At 45.1% G+C, this 18,976-nt stretch overlaps 1 protein-coding gene across 4 annotated transcripts; it reads left to right on the forward strand.

Moving 5' to 3' along the window:
- The first annotated feature begins 3,931 nt into the window (after window positions 1-3,931).
- Window positions 3,932-16,134, forward strand: KPNA2 (karyopherin subunit alpha 2). Of its 4 annotated transcripts, none has more exons than XM_083427037.1 (11): window positions 3,932-4,164; window positions 6,344-6,430; window positions 6,520-6,660; window positions 7,427-7,515; window positions 8,492-8,760; window positions 10,477-10,571; window positions 10,669-10,932; window positions 11,968-12,201; window positions 13,769-13,951; window positions 14,666-14,815; window positions 15,535-16,134. In XM_083427037.1, the coding sequence occupies exons 2-11, from the start codon at window positions 6,368-6,370 to the stop codon at window positions 15,622-15,624; spliced, it is 1,578 nt and encodes a 525-aa protein (XP_083283163.1). In that variant the 5' UTR covers window positions 3,932-4,164; window positions 6,344-6,367; the 3' UTR covers window positions 15,625-16,134. The 4 variants fall into 4 exon arrangements, 3 of the variants coding, with proteins under 3 accessions (XP_083283163.1, XP_083283165.1, XP_083283164.1); XR_014507948.1 differs by having other exon boundaries at window positions 4,010-4,164; window positions 11,968-12,297; window positions 13,126-13,951; XM_083427038.1 differs by lacking the exon at window positions 3,932-4,164 and adding an exon at window positions 5,568-5,654.
- The last annotated feature ends 2,842 nt before the right edge of the window (window positions 16,135-18,976 follow it).

Genomic DNA, 18,976 nt, shown 5'->3' on the forward strand with positions numbered 1-18,976 from the left:
GAACTGGCAAATGGAAGGTGATCATCCAGCAGTAGTATGTAAAGATGTGACAATAAAGCAAGTTTGCTTGCTGAATGGGATGGCAGCTTGAAGGCTGCTGATATCATAGAATCTTAAGAGTTGGAAGGTACCCAAGGGTCATCTAGTCTAACCCCCTGCAATGCAGGAATCTCAGCTAGAGCATCCATGACAGATAACCATCCAACCTCAGTTTAAAGACCTCCAAGGAAAGAGAGTCCATAATATAAATAGTATTATACAATGGGACGTCCTTATTTTCATCGGAGAAATGTTGGAAGCTATGAGCTTTTATTTTATTTTATATTTTATTGGGGGAGGGGCAAAGGGACCCTAGGGGCTGGGGTCCCTTTGCCCCTCCCCCAATAAAATATTAGAGGGGGCTGCCCCCCCAAACGTTGATGGACACTGCCGTTCAAATAGTGTGCGTGTCATGTGATCACTTATGTGGGGCGGGGCTTACCCCCCCCAAAAAATATTTTATTCAAGTTGGCAGCTCTGGTTCTAGGTCTTGTTAAAGGAAGCAGCTCTGCATATACATGGTCCCAAGAGAAGTCGGCAAGGCAAGCAGGTTGCGAAGAAACAAACAAACACTGATATTTGATTGTACAATAGCTTTCTAGATTCCCATTCACAATACTGTGCACTTTATTTAATGGGGCGTCTGCAGCTGCAGCCTCAAGCCCCACATTCTCCGGGCGCAAGATCGCGTTGTGTTTAGGATGCGCGCGATCACCACCCGGCCTGATCAAACTTCTCCCTCGTTTTCGTGCAAACGAGAGCTTGCAAGCCCTTGCTGTAGTACGTTCCGCAGCCTGGGTCCACAGACCTCTGCGCCCGCGTCCAGCAGGGAACGGCGCGACTGCTTGCAAAAGCGTGCAGCAACAGCGGCTCAGAAAGCCATCGCCGAGCTGCTTGGAAGCGCTTGGTGAATTTTGAAAGCCTTGCCGCAAAAACGAGGAACGACCCAGATGGGACTCGAACCCACAATCCCCAGCTCCGGAGGCTGATGCCTTATCCATTAGGCCACTGGGTCACCTGGCAAGAATGGCTGAGCGCCGCATTCTAAGGGCCCCGCCCGGACACGCGTGGCTCCGCCCACTCCGCGTCCATCCTCCCTCTCCTGACTTCGTCTTCCGCCCCTGAGACAATAAGCCACGCCTTCCTAGCGTACTGCTCGCATCGCGCTTCGGACTGACTTTAACTCCACCCCCGGAGCCGCAGGCTCTACTGCGCATGTCAGGCTACCGTAGCTTGGCCGTGGGACGGCGCCGCCTCACGTGAGGGAGCTGTCAACACGTGGAACGTCTCCCGCTTGACCCCGCTGTCCTCGGGACTAGATATTTGGGATGATTTTCACAAGCGACGTCTGTAACCTAGCTTTGCACTATCCAAGTCTGCAGACGGATCGCCATACATCCGGGATTCCCCGGACATACAGCTGCAGCAAGCAGTGTGGTCGCGATGGATGTTTTCTTTTCCGGGGAAATCCGGATGTCTGGCAGCTCATGCCGGCAAAGTCGTTGATTATTGTTTTATTTTTGTTGATACCCTGCCCATCTGGCTGAGTTTCCCCAACTACTCTGCGCGCCTTCCAGCAAAATACAAAAAAAAACATGTCAGACATTAGAAACTTCCCTGAAGTTTCATATGTTTCCTGAAAGTTGTGTAATTCTTTATCTGCCTGTTGTCTGATGGAAGGGCATTCTATGGGGAGGGTGCCACTGCCAAGAAGGCCCTCTGCCTGGTTCCCTGTAACCAAAATGGCCCAATTTGTTTTGCGGTTTTGCAAAAAAACCCAACAACTTTGGCCAAAACTTTAAAAAAAGCAACAGGGAGAAAAAAGCTCAACAACTGTGGATTTTCTCTTCCACTTTCTGAAATATGGCAACCCTGCAACAGTCCAAAAGTGATGACACTTTGGTGAAAGGGGATTGTAAGCTTCCCCTATGAGGAAAGGTTCATGGGGTAGCCAGAAGGGGGATGGAAGTGGGCAGCTACCCCCACCTCCGTAAATCAAGTATATATATAAAAAAACTTTCTTTATCCTTAGTGGAGCACTAAGTGATATGTTTGAATGCTGAATGTTTAAGTGTATATGCCTAGAGACTGGATAAAAAACATCATTCATTGTACTGCTGTTTAATGGTTATTGTGTTTGTATTTGTTTAAAAATGTGTTTATAAATACAGTGGTACCTCGGGTAAAGTACTTAATTCGTTCCGGAGGTCCGTTCTTAACCTGAAACTGTTCTTAACCTGAAGCACCACTTTAGCTAATGGGGACTCCTGCTGCTGCTGCGCCGCCGGAGCACAATTTCTGTTCTTATCCTGAAGCAAAGTTCTTAACCTGAAGCACTATTTCTGGGTTAGTGGAGTCTGTAACCTGAAGCGTATGTAACCCGAGGTACCACTGTATATAAATGCTTAACTCAAGGTAGAGATTGTAGAAAGATTTTGACAGATTTTTCTGAACGCTTGGGGTCAAAATAAAGTAATTTAAAACAACTGTTGTGGATACATTTCATTCTGAATCTGCTAGACAGACGATGTTGACAGGTGGGTGTTCTGCCCCCCCCATAACATAAAACCTGTCTACGCCCACGTAAAGGTCACAGCATTTAGGACTTTTTAGTATAGAAAAAAGCAAGCAAGGTGTGATGTAATAGACGTTTATAAAATTAGGCGTGCCATGCATGGAGAAAGTGGATCGAGAAACGTTTTCTCTCCCTTCTAACATCCAGTAAAGCTGAATGTTGGAAGATTTGGGTCAAAGGAAAGTGCTTCTTCATGCAGCTAATTTATGTTAAACTTGCTCCCACAAAGCGAAGTGGGAGCCACCAACTTGGATGGCTTTTCAAAGAGGATTAGACAAATTAATGTAGGATAAGACTTTCAATAACTATTAGCCGCAGCTGCTATGTCTACCTCCACTTTCAGAGACACTATGCTTCTGTATACCGGTTTCTGGGAATCGCATGCGAACAGAGTGCTCCTGCTGCACTTTTTTTGCAGGCCTTTTAACTGCTTGGCCACTGCGAGAACTGTTGCGGTGTGTGTGTACAGTATGATTTTTTCTTTTTCTCCATTTCAAATCAAAACATTTTACAAACTTTAAAGCACCCGAGGACTTCCCTTCTTCTCCTTCCACGGTTCATATGACGCATCATACTTTCCTACGTTGGTGATGTATGGAAGTGAGAGCTGGACCATAAAGGCTGATCGCCGAAGAATTGATACTTTTGAATTATGGTGCTGGAGGAGTCTCTTGAGAGTCCCATGGACTGCAAGAAGATCACACCTCTCCATTCTGAAGGAAATCAGCCCTGAGTGCTCACTGGAAGGACAGGTCGCGAAGCTGAGGCTCCAATACTTTGGCCACCTCATGAGAAGAGAAGACTCCCTGGAAAAGACCCTGATGTTGGGAAAGATGGAGGGCACAAGGAGAAGGGGACGACAGAGGACGAGATGGTTGGACAGTGTTCTCGAAGCTACCAGCATGAGTTTGACCAAACTGCGGGAGGCAGTGGAAGACAGGACTGCCTGGCGTTCTCTGGTCCATGGGGTCACGAAGAGTCAGGCACGACTAAACAACTTTCCTACGTATTTTACTATCACCATTCACATCAGATTTCCACTTTGACATCCATCAAATATTGTCTGCTTGGCTGAATTTATCTCAATGCTGCCAGCCTCCTTCCTCTAGTCTTGTCTTGTCTTCACGATTTGCCCTAGGAGCGGCTAACGATTCCTCAATCCCGCCCTCCATTCCCGATCCGAACCCGGCTCGGATTCATTCAAAAAAAGCACTAAGCAGCCGCGCTGAATGCTGGGACGTGTAGTCCCGCGAGCCGGTTTTCTTAACAGCTCTCGCGAGGTCTTGGCACCGGCGGGGACGTTCCCTCCCCTCCTCCTCCTCCTCCTTTCAGGAGCGAGCGCGAGCTCGGAGCGCGTCCTTATTTTCAAACGGACCAATGAGCGCTCCGACTTGACTCGAACGCACCAATGAAAGAGCGAAGGCGCAGGGAAGTTCAAATCGCGCACCGCGGTGGGTGGAGTATTAATAGTCGTGGAGCTAGAGGCCGTGTCGGGTGTTGCTTGCTGCTGCTGCTGCTGCGACGCGACGAAGCCGGGGCTCCTTTTTCGGGTAGGGGATACCCCCGACAGTGCCCTGGAGGGACCCAAATTGGGGGAAATGCGTACGGGCCCACCTTTTATAGGGCATTTGGAGAAGAGGGAGACGCCTCTGGAAGGTTTTTAGGGGGAGGGGACCGAAGTGGACTCTGCTTTTTCTCCTCCCCACCTTCTTTTCCCGCTCAGTTGCTCGCTTGTCCGAACTGGGTGTTGCCCTTTCCTCCTCCCTCCGTGGTCCTTTTTCCTTTTGTGCCGCGTCTCTGGAATCTCGAGGGCGACGTGGCGGGTGGGTGGGAGGGATTCCTTGTGGGTGGTCCCCCATAAGCCGCTCTGGCTCGGCTCAAGAGAAGGTTTTCTTTTTCCTTTTCTCCTCCTGTTGATGAGGCTGCTCTTTAATGTTTTAATGTCTTATTTTAATCTTGCTTTTAAGTTGTATTCATTCAACTTGTTTTTATTATTGTTTGTTAGCCGCCCTGAGCCCGGCCTTGGCTGGGGAGGGCGGGGTATAAATGATAATAATTATTATTATTATTAGAGACGCTGGGCGAGTGAAAGTGACTCGAGCCTGAGCCGTTTAGGCAGCTGAGTCCGTCCTTTCCTGGTGGAGAAACGGGCTAGATACCTTCTCTTTCTCTCTCGCACGTGTTCACTTAAAGGGGAGCTGGGGCAGGAGAGGGTTAAGAAAGGGTGTAAGGAGTGTTAGAAACTGAGGTAGAATCTGCACATGTGGAAAAATAATCTGAAAACGCTTTTTTTAAAGCGCTTTTTAAAAAACGCATTGAATTTTCCATAAGGCTCGCCATCGCCATCTAGCGTCACGTTGTATGTTGCACTTGAATCAGGCTTAAAACGGTTCGCTTGCAGTTGCAATAATATGAAAGCTAGGAGCTAAAGAGCACCTTAAACCGAGGTTATGGGCGCAACAACGTAATGTCTAGGCACACTTTTTTAATAACAAGAATACAAAGCTGAAAACGAATTAACTGCAGCTAAAATATTGCGTTCGTTTCCCATATGGTCTAGTCCTTCCCCTGCCCACTCCCCTAATATTCTTAAGAGGTTTTCTCCTCCAGTCTTCAGAGAGTAGCTGGAAGTGGGGAGGCAGAAAAAAGGTCCTCCTTTCCTTCCACTTGGCAGTTTTAATTTGAAATCTTAGGTGCAGTACTGTGCCCAGAGCTCATAATGAAATTCCCTGTCGTAAAATGTGCCTAGAACAATGGGAGTTTTGAACAGGGCGCGTAAGAACAGAAGGAGGGGCACCGGTCCGGGACTTTCCTATTAATAAGTAATAACCAGTAGGATTGCAGCTCAGGGAAATGTGAAAGTGATCCTGAAAATTTGAAGACCTGAGGAAGCATGGCTTTCAAATCCTGAATTGGAGTGTTGAGGTCCCAACTGTAGCAAAGCTGTCCATTCTATTGTTAACGCCCCAAGGGATAACTCTTACCTGTCACTTTGTCATTCCTTCCTTTTTCCTCTCAAGGAAGGAGAATTTGAAACTGAGTGAGTACCCATTCTTGTTTACTCAGAAGTAAGCACCACTGAGTTTAGTGGAACTTGCTCCCAGTAAATAGTTCCTAAGATTCCAGCCGTAATAACTGACACAGCATCACAGGAATGCTGTAGATTTTGTAGTTATTTCAAATGTTTAGGGTGCCTGAATGAAAGAGGGGGAGCAAACTTGTATGGGGGAGTTAACTGAAGCCTAACAAAACAGGATATAGCTTATTCTAGGATTGCCATATTTTGAACAGCAAAAAAAGGGACACATTTTTAACTATGGGTTGCTATGACGGTTCTCATTTTAAATTTCCATGAAAAAAGAGGGTGTATCCTGGAAAAAGAGGACAAATGGCAACCCAAGTTTATTCTCTTTCTGGTGTTAAGTGTTTTGCAGGTTCCCAAGCCTGTAATCTGAAGGACACTGTCTTGGAGTTGAGAGCCACTGAGCTCAGTAGGACTAGCTCTTGGTCATATTTGAGTCTATCCTCTCTAAGTAGACTTGCCTTATTTGAGTTGGGTGAAGAGTAGTTCATGTTCTTGAACAGGTGGCAATACCTTTAACAACTCCACAGGCTTTACAATTTTGAAATAACAGATAAATGACATAAAACATAAACTTCCTTGGGTGCCTTGCCGGAAAGGCAATATATCAATGCCATAAACAAATAAACTCAAAAATCTTTTTGCAGATTTGAAATCTTGCCTATATCGAGATGTCTGCCAATGAGAATGCCGCCCGTCTCAACAGGTTCAAGAATAAGGGAAAGGATTCTAATGTGAGTAAACCTGACTGTCGTTAGTTTTTTGTTTTATTTGTGTGCCCAAAAATGCAGTTCAGTTTTTTAAAAGGTTGCTTTTTCACCAGGAAATGAGGAGGCGGCGGGTGGAAGTCAACGTGGAGCTGAGGAAAGCCAAAAAAGATGATCAGATGCTTAAAAGGAGAAATGTTAGCACTTTTCCTGACGATGCCACATCCCCTCTACAGGAGAACAACCGGAACAATCAAGTAAGCAATGAGTCCAGGCCCCTCTGGCTCCCTTTCTGGCTATACGGGTGTCTTGTTTTTTTAAAAAAAAAATCTTAAGAACATAGGTAGTATCAGTGGAGACTGCCTGCTAATAGAATGGAATCTCTCAGCTGATTATTTATTTCATTGTCCACCTTAAATCTGTTCTAGAGGGTTGGGGAGAACCTCTGGGCCAGATCTAGAAGATATTTGGGTAGTTGCAGGGCAAGTGGGGATTGCTGATTATTTTCCTCCCGCCCTAAGCAATTTCATTTCAGCAACAACCTGCCATCACTGGATATTACCCGTCAGGAGCTTCTTTCTACTGAGCCCACCTACCTCTGTATTTTCTGACTTGATCAGCAGCAACTCTTCAGATTTTTCAGGCAGGAGTCTTTCCCTGATTCCAAGGATTAAAACTCCGAACTCTACATTCGTTTGCTATTTATGCAGCATAGATAAAATCATTGGTTCTAGTATTTGAATGAAGAGTAGCCAGCATGTGTGGCTTAAATCTTCCTTTTCTTTTAGGGACAAAATTAATTTGAGCATTGTCTATATTGGAAAACCATCTGGAGTGTTGGAAGGAATTCTGGCTTTCTTTCTTTTTTTGTCAGGAAAGAATAGAAATCAGAAATCCAGAAGGCATACATACAACAGCTTTCACGTGTAATTTGTATGTTGCCAATGACTTTGCTCTGGGATATTGGTAATTGGCAAAGAGACTTAATGTGTAGGTGTGTATAACTTGAATTTTCTTTTGCAGGCCACTGTCCACTGGTCTGTCGAAGAAATAGTTAAAGGCATCAACAGCAATAATGTGGAATGCCAGCTGCAGGCAACACAGGCTGCCAGGTAAACATACAGAGACATCCATGTTCTTTGCACCTTGACTATGGCAAGCCAATGACTTGCAATAAGAGCTGTGACTTCGATTATAATTTGAGGTTCTGAAACTAATATTTACAGTGAATTTCTGGCATTTTACAGTTCTCAGCACGGAAGAGAGTGGGCAAGCTTTCTCTAACATAACATTCTTGTCTTACCTAGACATCTTATCATCTAGCTGCCCAGAGTGGCTCAGAAAACCCAGCCAGATGGGCGGGGTATAAATAATAATAAAAAAATTATTATTATTTATTTGCCATGTCTTCTAAATATTAAATAGTTGGCTGCCTTGTTGGAGGATGAACCTAACTAAAGCTAAACGGCAGAAGTCTGAATGTGAACGCACGTTGGAGGCTGTCTAAACCTCAGCTCCTTGTCTTGTAGTTCCAAAACTGGCTAACAATAAAAGTGATAAAGATAATTTAACTGCTAAAATGTTATGGTGCAGATCCCTATCTGGGGTGCTTTGGGCAAGCATCTGTCACTGTGATGCCTATTAAGTCGTCTCCAGTCCAGGCTAATGCGTTCACATAGCGATGAACCAGTCTGATGGTACAATGTGATTATGAGAAGGTGTCTCTGAAAGCATTAATTTTGAGTCATTGGAGCTAGGAGATCAGTTCTGGAACTGTGCATTCAGTCACATCGCCTATTGCTTGAAAATGTCAGTTCTCATGTAAGAATCCCCCCCCCCCCCCAAAAAAAAAACCTGGTGTCAAAACAATCTGCCGATTTTGTAATTGAAGTTGGGTTGTTTTAAACCCATGTGCAGAAGTTGACAGAAAATGGCAAGTTATTTCATGAAACCGCACTAGACTAATGGGCACCATTTCTAGGTGGGGTGTTAGTTGTGTATAGCACACACAATCGGCTTATAATGGATTTGAGGACTGTCTGTAAAATGTTGATGTGCGAAACCAACTTGCTTTCTTCTTCCTCGCAGGAAGCTCCTATCCCGAGAAAAGCAGCCCCCTATAGACCAGATAATCAGAGCTGGCTTGATCTCAAAGCTTGTGACCTTCTTGGGAAGAGTAGATTGCAGCCCTATTCAGTTTGAATCTGCTTGGGCCTTGACCAACATTGCCTCCGGCACATCAGAGCAGACAAAAGCTGTCGTAGATGGTGGAGCAATACCTGCCTTTATTTCCTTACTGGCTTCCCCCCATATGCACATCAGTGAGCAAGCTGTGTGGGCTTTAGGAAATATTGCAGGTAGGCCAATACGACTGAGCTATATATATATATATTCTGTGGATTACTTTGTCTATGTGTACTTTAAACGTGTATGCAAAATGTGGAAATGGATGATACACTTGAAATCGTTCACTTGAAACTGGATATGGTACCATCAGGACACAACGTCATCAAAGCTAGAAATTAGGTCATTCCTTAGTCAGATCTAGAAATCCCCCACATTGCTTTCTTGGGCATGCACTCTTAAAACAATATTTAAATGTTAAACAATATTTAGTATTGTTTTATTGGTTTCTATTTGTTGCTGGGGACGTGGGTGGCGCTGTGGGTAAAAGCCTCAGTGCCTAGGGCTTGCCGATCGAAAGGTCGGCGGTTTGAATCCCCGCGGCGGGGTGCGCTCCCGTTGCTCGGTCCCAGCGCCTGCCAACCTAGCAGTTCGAAAGTACATCAAAGTGCAAGTAGATAAATAGGGACCGCTTACCAGCGGGAAGGTAAACGGCGTTCGGTGTGCTGCGCTGGCTCGCCAGATGCGGCTTTGTCATGCTGGCCATGTGACCCGGAAGTGTCTCTGGACAGCGCTGGCCCCCGGCCTCTTAAGTGAGATGGCCGCACAACCCTAGAGTCTGTCAAGACTGACCCGTACGGGCAGGGGTACCTTTACCTTTACCTTATTTGTTGCTAGTATAGGATATTTTGCTTTTTAACGTTTGATGCTTTGTTGTGTTTCTATATACAGTGGAACCTTGGTTCTCAAACTTAATGAGTTCCGGGAGTCCGTTCGACTCCCGAAACCATTTGAAAACCAAGGCACGGCTTCCAATTGGCTGCAGGAGCTTCCTGCACTCAATTGGAAGCCGCATAAGACATCTCCTTCCAAAAAATGTTCGCAAACTGGAACATTTACTTCCGGGTTTGTGGCATTCGGGAGCTGATTGGTTCGACAACTAAGCCATTCAGGAACCAAGGTACCATTGTACTGTATGTTGTAAGGTGTCCAGAGTGGCTGGGGAAACCCAGCAAGATGGGTGGGATATGAATTTAAAAATTCATTATTGTTGTTATTATTACTAGGTGGTCATTTTCCTATGACATTGATTAAAGCTTTATGGTCGAAGCTGATATTTTGACCATAAAGAAGTTCTACTCCAACGGCCTTTACTTTGAGATCTGAAAGCTGTTCAGTCAGTAACCAAGGAAACTTTTGTGTAGTTGAATAATTCTGTGAAAGTCTCTCAAGAAATCCTGTGTTTATTGACAGGAATTGAGGTGTAGTGGGGAAGGATGAGTGTGGAAAGCACTTGAAGGGACAGGTGGAGAAAACATGGTCCTTTTCGTCATCCATGCTGCTCCATAAACTCAGGCTACGGTTGTTTAGTACGTCTTTGATCTGGGCACTCTTCAGCATGGGGGTGCTTAATGCAGGGATTCTGCAGACTTAACTGCAGCAACCTGAAGAGAATCTCTGTGCTGATGTATAGGGCCTTATCCAATTGTGCCGTTTTTGATGTTGAGAAACTCCTATATGGTGGCATCTGATGGGCAGCATCTGTTGCATTGTGGGTTTAATGCTTTAACTGCGCCCAAGTTGTCCTATGCCAACGCTTCCCTGTGGGTTTCTTCTGTCAACGTTTTATTCACAAAGTGCGGACTCAAAAGAAAAAAATCATGGCTGTGTACAATTTAAATATCGTGGTGGTGTGTATCTTAACATTTGATCTCAATCTCTACCTTCAGGTGATGGTTCCGCCTACAGAGACCTGGTCATTAAATATGGCGCCCTCGAACCGCTTTTGGCTCTGCTTGCTGTTCCCGATCTCTCTTCTATCGCTGTAAGTGTATGAGTGTTGCGGTGGCAATTTGGCTGCCAGGCACTTCTGTGTTAAAGCAACAGCAGCGCTAACAAATCAACTTGGTGATTGCTTTCAGCTTGGCTACCTGCGCAACGTAACCTGGACTCTGTCAAACCTCTGCCGTAACAAGAACCCCGCGCCGCCCATAGAAGCTATTGAACAGATCCTTCCCACTTTGGTCCGCTTGCTGCACCACCATGACCATGAAGTCTTGGCAGATACGTGCTGGGCTATTTCTTACTTGACGGATGGCTCGAATGACAGGATTGAAGTGGTGGTGAAAACAGGGCTCGTGCCGCAGCTGGTGAAGCTCCTGGGATGTGGAGAAATTCCCATAATGGTAAGCTGGATACAACAAGAACATATTAATGAAGTTTTGGCAGGGTTAAGAAACCCTGCTTTATTGGGCTAATCTGACTAGATCGTTGCTTTTAATCACAAGCAGCTATCTTCAGCACAGACAGCACATAGTTCCCTAGCTTAACATTGCTCCAATATTCTATGACCTGGAATCTTTTCAGTTAGTACAGCTGCAGTCCAAAACCTACTTAAAAGGTAAAGGGACCCTGACCATTAGGTCCAGTCATGGCTGACTCTGGGGTTGCTGCGCTCATCTTGCTTTATTGGCCAAGGGAGCCGGTGTACAGCTTCCGGGTCATGTGGCCAGCATGACTAAGCCGCTTCTGGCAAACCAGAACAGTGCACATCGAGGAAGGCTCTGCGACAAGTTTGGGTCCCTTTCCTCACACTTTGATAGCCATGATGAAAGGACTCCTTTGATTTTTCCCTCTGGGCACACCTAGGCCACTTTACAGTATATAATTGGGCCCTTAGAATTTTATGGCATGGGATCAGCCACAATGCCATGCAAGCAATTCATACTTTTAAAATAATATATGGAAAAAAAGTGTTGTCTTGTTAAGTGCTTTGCATGATGCCACGTCAGAAATGATGTGCGACTTGTTTGTGTTTTAGGCACTGAAATAAAGAGCTGTACAGTAATACCTATTATTATTATTATTATTATTATTATTATTATTATTATTATTATTTAATAATAATTAATAGGACCCTTAATATAATAGCCAAGCGTCTGCTAAAAGCTAGATCTATATACTGCACACAGTTAGAAACTCTTTCAAAAGATCCATTTAGGTTGTCTCCATCGTGTGTTGATCTGATGCTGGTGCCAATTGGATGCTTGTCATGTAATGGGTCCCTAGCCAGCTGGAGACTGACCGCTATCAGTGAACACTGGATTAGGCAGAGTCACCCTTTGATTCCTCTCTTTAATAGTATGTTATAGCTAGCTTAATATGTGTGGTTTATGAATATGCTTCTCAAATGGCTTTAAACCATTTCCCCCCCTCCCCAGACGCCTTCATTAAGAGCCATAGGAAACATTGTCACGGGGACTGATGAACAGACACAGATTGTAATAGATTCGGGAGCACTCGCTGTCTTCCCCAGCCTGCTTACTCACCACAAAAACAACATCCAGAAAGAAGCAGCCTGGACCATGTCTAACATCACTGCCGGCCGGCAGGACCAGATCCAGAAGGTTGTGGACCACGGGCTTGTCCAATATCTCGTTGGCATCTTGACAAAGGTAAAAAAAAGGAACCTAAATCTAATCCCCCCCCCCCCCACATGTGCCATTTCTGCCGCAGACGAACACTGCTTTTTAAAACTTCATGCTTATAGAGTGGAAGGTACCGTATTTTTCGCTCTATAGGACACACCTTGTTTTAGAGGGGGAGAACAAGGGGGGGGAATTCTCCCCCTCTCTGCTCAGTGCCCCTTCAGCAAAGCGGCAGGAGCTGCGCAGCTCTCCGTCTCTGCTGAAGCCAGGAGAGTCTTGCTCTCCAGGCTTCAGCGATAGCAACGCGAAGCCTCCAGAGCGCGGAGGGAGCGCTCCCTCTGCGCTTCGGAGGCTTCACATTGCTATCGCTGAAGCCTCGGAGCCTGCATTCGCTCCATAGGACGCGCACACATTTCCCCTTAATTTTTGGAGGGGAAAAAGTTCGTCCTATAGAGCGAAAAATACGGTATATATTCTCTGAGTCAGCGTGGGCTCACTGAAATTTAACACTAGAGGCGCTGTTACCTTCCAACAGTTTGACTTCACCCCGAAAGGCACACTCTTCCATGGCCAACCATCAGCTTCGGTCAAATGAAACCTCTACTACCGTTAACGTTAAAATAGAAAACTGAATGACTTTCATAAGCTTCTCCCCTGTTTTTGAGGACACAAAATCTCCTTAACTTTGGTGGGGGGAAGCCCACAGGTCGGAAGCTTTTAAAAATAAGAAACAGTTCCCAGAGTTGTCAGAGGTGGTGGCTGAAAATGCAAGCTGGTATGCCGTAGGACGCTTCACCATGCCTGTTTGCCATTTGAGGAAGCGAAAAACCAGCAACTTAAGGGTAGGGTTTGCCAACCTTTTGAAGCCCATTGGTGCATTTTGAAGCAGGCGCCAGGAGTGCCACACCCTCTGCTTATTTCTCTCCTCTACATCACATTCACCCAACCCAGAGACCAATATTTGCGTTTCCAAGCTGTTTGGGTCAGTTAGATCCCAGGCTGAGGTTTGGAAAGCACACAGAGGTTAAAAGAAGTAACAGGAAAGAGCATCACTCTCTCAACTTCCTTTTAGCCCTATGTAATTTTTCAAGAAATAAAAATGATAAGTTCTGCGGGGGCGGGGCTCTATCTTTATGGGCACAAGGTGAAGATTACAAGAGTACCATTTTATTCATGGGCACCAGGTTGGTTGACCCCCAGCTTAGGGTAAAACAAAAAAAGGAAAGCCCTCTTGGGACACAGTAAAGTATACCAAAGAATTCCATTGCTTTAATATTGCATTTCTTAAAGAAAACTTTCCTCAAGCACATTCATTGGCCACATTCTGTTCAACTATAGTAACAAGCCCAAGCAACTCTTCACAACCATCAATGTGGTTTTTAAAACAATTATTATTAGAAAGCACTTTGAAGGGCTGAACAGAAGCTGTAACAATTAGCTATAAACGGTTTCATTGACTTTAGCAGGCAACTCCCCAGATATTTTTTCCTGAGTTTTTCAACATGAAGTATCTTGTGACCAAACCTCCCTTTGACTTCTTCCTGACCATCATTGCTAGCTTTGTGTAATAATACTCTTGTGTATATTAAAACAGGGAGACTTCAAATCTCAAAAAGAAGCGGTGTGGGCTGTGACCAACTTCACAAGTGGTGGAACAATTGGCCAGATCATATACCTTGTTCAGGCTGGTGTGGTGGAACCACTGTTGAACCTGCTGGTGGTTAAGGATAGCAAAACCATCCTAGTGATCCTGGATGCCATTAATAATATATTTGCGGTAAGTTGACCCAAAGAAGCCTGGGCGGGAATTGTGTGCGTTTGATAACGTTGGCAACATTAGGCTAAATTCAACACTGTAAATAAGTTTTAATGGAATACTGAATGGTTTAGTTTATGTAAAATATGCAGTGATTTATGTTATGCAAAATGAACCATGGAAAGAGAATAAGGGAAGTCATTGATATTTTAAGGTTGTTTAAATGAATATTCTAAATTGTGTTATACACACACACAGAGTGCTTTTTTTCTTTAAAAAATGTTTAGGGGTACTCTCATTTTGACACAATAAAAACCACCATTTTATAGGTCGGATTGTGAAAAATAAATACAGTAAATGGACAAAAATGTTTAGGGGTATGCGTACCCCTGTGTCCCCCCAGAAAAAAGCACTGTGTGTATGAGTGTAAAGGAACATTGGCCAACAGAAGCTGCGGGTCTCAAGTTATTTTACCTGTGTGAAATCTCAATAATTTGCTTTCTAAAAGGAACTGGCTCAACAATATCCTGCAATATTGGGCAATTGCTTCTAACTGTTGCATCATGGAAGCCCATGATGGTTAAAGTTGCACCAGCGCCTCTGCTTATGGTCATATAGTCATACACAGTCTTTTCCATAACTGCCGTTATCTGTACTATAATGCTTTGAATCGAGGATGGGGTTTGCAGATGGATCGATAATGGTGCTACCAAACGTTACGTATTCTTCTGACAGGCAGCTGAGAAGATAGGCGAGACCGAAAAGCTTTGCCTCATGGTTGAAGAGTATGGTGGCTTGGATAAGATTGAAGCTCTACAGTCCCATGAAAACGAGCAGGTGTACAAGTCTGCGGCAAACCTGATTGAAAAGTATTTCTCAGCAGAGGTGAGCAAGCTCTGAGCTGGCCAAGTGGCAGTTGCAGTGTTGTGAAACAGTGGCAGTTGTACCATATAAGAGATCCCAGCGTACTGATCAGGGGTTAAAGCGTGTTCTGATAGCTGTGGTCTAATCCATTGAGCCTCTTGGGCTTGCTGATTGGAAGGTCGGCGGTTCGAATCCCGGGTGAGCTCCCATTGCTCTGTCCCTCCTCCTGCCAACCTAGCAGTTCGAAAGCATATGAAAGTGCAAGTAGATAAATAGGTACCACTCCGGCGGGAAGGTAAACGGCGTTTCCGTGTGCTGTTCTGGTTTGCCAGAAGCAGCTTAGTCATGCTGGCCACATGACCTGGAAAGCTGTCTGTGGACAAACGCCGGCTCCCTCTGCCTGAAAAGCAAGACCCCATAGTCGCCTTTGACTAGACTGGGGTCCTTTACCTGTTTTCACCTTTACTGCTGTAGGGTTTTAGCTGGTTGTTAAATTGTTGCACTGTAAATAAAAAGCAAAAAAAAGCTATTGGGTGGCAAAGAGGAGGAATGGTCGTGCCAGATGTACAAAGTCCATCTTGTACCTTTTTTAAAAAAAGGTTTGTATGTGCCAGCTTGCGCTAAATCAGGTTGAAGCTAATGGACACCCTGACCTTGCTCCTAACTGGCTCCAGCCATCTTATTGGTTGCTGTATCTGCACCCTGATTATTATACTTAAAAGTTTCTTCTGCTTGTTTAGGAAGGAGAAGATGAGAGTGTCGTCCCGGAATCCAGCACCGATGCATACAATTTCCAGATTCAGGACACTTCCAACGCGTTCAACTTCTAGCTGTTCTGTGTGACACAGCATTCAACCTCTCTAATCTGTCTTTGTCTGTCTCCTTCATCTTGTTTTTACTGCCTTTCTCTTTTTTACGTGAAATGTGAAGTAGCACTTCGTTACAACTGAAAAGTACTTGAACAGTTCATGGCAGGGTGTTTATGCTTTGTGAACTGGCCAACTGTCTTCCTCTACCTGTTTTTTTTTGTACAATTGTAAATTCTTCAGTTCTGTTTCTTTGAACTAACCTTCAGCAGCGAAGGATTTGCTGGAATTTAGGCTGCTCCATATGGTATTTGGAAGACGTTAAAAACAGCATGTGGGATCTGGACTTCCCGATAACCTCCCAAGCCTGCTAAACACACATGCACACAGAGCACAAGGGATGTGGTCATATCCTGGCAACATAGCCATCTCAATGGAGTTTGTGCTTCCTTGGCTTTCATTGCAAAGCCTTCCAAATACTTTTTAAAGAGTTCTTGTTCAAACTTAATAAACTGGTATCTGCATATAAGCAAAGTTGTTAATCTCTTCTTTGAAGATGCAAAATAGTGCCTGTAGCTGTTGAACTATAAAATACAATGATTAAAAGACGCAGTAACAATTCAGTTGGGAAAATAAAGCATGCAACAAAAGAGACAATTTGAAAGCATGATGAGATGAAACGGTTTTTTAAAAATTGAAATGAAAAAATGGGTGTGTAAAGAGCTAGGGAGCAATGCGATGGTTGGATTACTCCTCCTCTTCCCACAAGGGGCAGGCTCTTTAGGAGAAGCAAAGTGATCGTTTTTGCTTTTGTCACCATCTGTCTCCAGTACTAAACTTTTTAAAGGAGTTTCGTTGCGTGCTGTTCTAGATAACACACTAAGAATAGCGATAGCTGGTGGAAGAGGATGCTCACCTTTGACCCTGCCTTGCTGCTGGCTGGATCCTACCTGACTAGCTCCACCTGTTCTCATCTGCCTCTTAACTATAATGACCCCAAAGACTGTTCCTTGGTAAGAACAGCATCTGGCATTGTTCTGATAGTAAATATATATTAAGTGCACTTGTGGCGCTGTGGGTTAAACCACAGAGCCTAGGACTTACTGATCAGAAGGTCGGCCACCACTGGACCTAATGGTCAGGGGTCCCTTTACCTTTTTAAAGCTACTTGAGCTACAGCTACAGGCAGTGTTAGAAACAGAGATATTAAAGCTAGGAGCTAAAGGGCACTTTAAACCTAGGTTGTGGGCCCAACAATGGAATGTCTAGGCGTGCTTTTTCTTCTCTTCGCCAGTCTTCAGAGAGTAGCTGGAAGTGAGGAGGCAGAAAAAGGTCCTCCTTTCCTTCCACTCTGCAGTTTTTAATCGGAAATCTTAGACGCATGGCCAGAGCTCTGAATTTGCACACTTTAATGAAGTTCCCTGTTGCAAAATGTACCTAGGACAATGGGAGATTCAAACGCTGGTTACAGGCAAGTAACTTTGGCACCTTGCCTTTTCCCGAAGCTGAAATGGCCATCTGCTGGCTTCTCTGGAGAAAACCCTTTGAATGTGAAAAGGGTACTGGCTAATCTTCACAGATCAACGTGGATGGAAACTGGGGAAAGCACTCTGTCCTGTTGTTCTAGCGGGACTGGGACTGGCTTCTGCTAGCGCAACGAATTAGTTGAAGGGCCTCAATGATTGAACGAATTTCCTGGGTGGAAATGAGGTTTTGGGGGATAAATCTGTTGTGCTTGTGTTTTTAATATAAAGGCTGTTTATATCCTGTGAGGCTCTGTCCTTTAGTCAACAGTCAACCTCTTGTTAAACCCAACAGAGCTTCAGAGTTTGTGATTTAGCTGTGAGTGGTGGGGATCACTCTTCCTGAGTGTTAGCCTGGGTCTATAATTCTTCGTTAGGCAATCAAGTTCATTATACAGTGGTACCTCAGGTTACATACGCTTCAGGTTACAGACTCCGCTAACCCAGAAATATTATCTCAGGTTAAGAACTTTGCTTCAGGATGAGAACAGAAATTGTCCTCCAGTGGCATGGCAGCAACAGGAGGCCCCATTAGCTAAAGTGGTCTCCAGGTTAAGAACAGTTTCAGGTTAAGAACCGACCTCTAGAATGAATTAAGTACTTAACCCGAGGTACCGCTGTATTTCCTGCCTAGTGCCTGATCTTGACTATTTGAGTGTTGTCAATCCTGTGTAATCCCTGCCACCACAGCCAAAAGATTAGTTGGGTTTCTGTCAACTTACTATAGTCTTGCATTTTTCCTTGTGCAGTGACTTGATGGTAGGGAAGTGTTGCAAAACGCTTGAATCAGGCTTCGAACAGCCATCAGCTGTCCAGGAAATACTCTGAATAGCTGCTTGCCCTAGAGAATAAAAAGCCAGAACATTGGAATGTATTATTGCTCTCCCTTTTGTTAAAGGGTGCGGGGCAGAGGGAAGCACTCTGAGGCTGCTGCCTCTGAGGCATACAGCAACCTTGTAATGCTCTCCTTTCTAAAGGAAGTTCTTCCTTGCTACAAGATTGGCTTGGCAAATATTGAACACTACTTAAGTCTCACGTGAAAAAATGTGAAGAGACTGAGTAATAGCAAGACTTCACAAAATTATGAGACCTTGAAAAAACATGTTTAGCTCTAAACCACAGAGCCTAGGGCTTGCCGATCAGAAGGTTGGCGGTTCGAACCCCCCCAACGGGGTGAGCTCCCGTTGCTCAGTCCCTGCTCCTAGCAATTCGAAAGCACATCAGAGTGCAAGTAGATAAATAGGTACCGCTCCGGCAGGAAGGTAAACAGCGTTTCCGTGCGCTGCTCTGGTTTGCCAGAAGCGGCTTAGTCATGCTGGACACATGACCCGGAAGCTGTCTGCGGACAAACGCCGGCTCCCTCAGCCTATAGAGCGAGATGAGCGTGCAACCCCAGAGTCGTCAGCGACTGGACCTAACGGTCAGGGGTACCTTTACCTTTTATTCCATACAATGGTAGTAAGAAAAATATGACTGGAAAATCCAGGCCAAAATGCGAACCTTTAAGAGGAGTTCTGCTCCTTTCTTCTGGGTCCTTCACATCCTGACAAGTGGGTGGGAGGACTCTGTTGCAACAGAGAATAAAAACCAGCCTTGCTTTCACTGGATTTCTGCCTCGGCTCATTTATCTCTGACCGCTAATGAACTTGGGAAGTTGGGCCATCATTCTAGGCACATAAAAGGTAAAGGTAAAGGTACCCCTGCCCGTACGGGCCAGTCTTGCCAGACTCTAGGATTGTGCGCTCATCTCACTCTATAGGCCGGGAGCCAGCGCTGTCCGCAGACACTTCCGAGTCACGTGGCCAGCATGACAAGCTGCATCTGGAGAGCCAGCGCAGCACACGGAACGCCTT

Source organism: Podarcis tiliguerta (assembly GCF_965153285.1).
Source record: "Podarcis tiliguerta genome assembly, chromosome: 2".
NCBI lineage: Eukaryota > Metazoa > Chordata > Lepidosauria > Squamata > Lacertidae > Podarcis > Podarcis tiliguerta.

What these genes read in the sequence shown, in the direction of transcription:
- KPNA2 (XM_083427037.1), top strand. Translation starts at nt 6,368, where the DNA reads ATGTCTGCCAATGAGAATGCCGCCCGTCTCAACAGGTTCAAGAATAAG. An exon ending in GGCTTTAGGAAATATTGCAG is followed by an intron (nt 8,761 to 10,476) that starts GTAGGCCAATAC and finishes CTCTACCTTCAG; the next exon opens with GTGATGGTTCCGCCTACAGA. An exon ending in AAAAGTATTTCTCAGCAGAG is followed by an intron (nt 14,816 to 15,534) that starts GTGAGCAAGCTC and finishes CTGCTTGTTTAG; the next exon opens with GAAGGAGAAGATGAGAGTGT.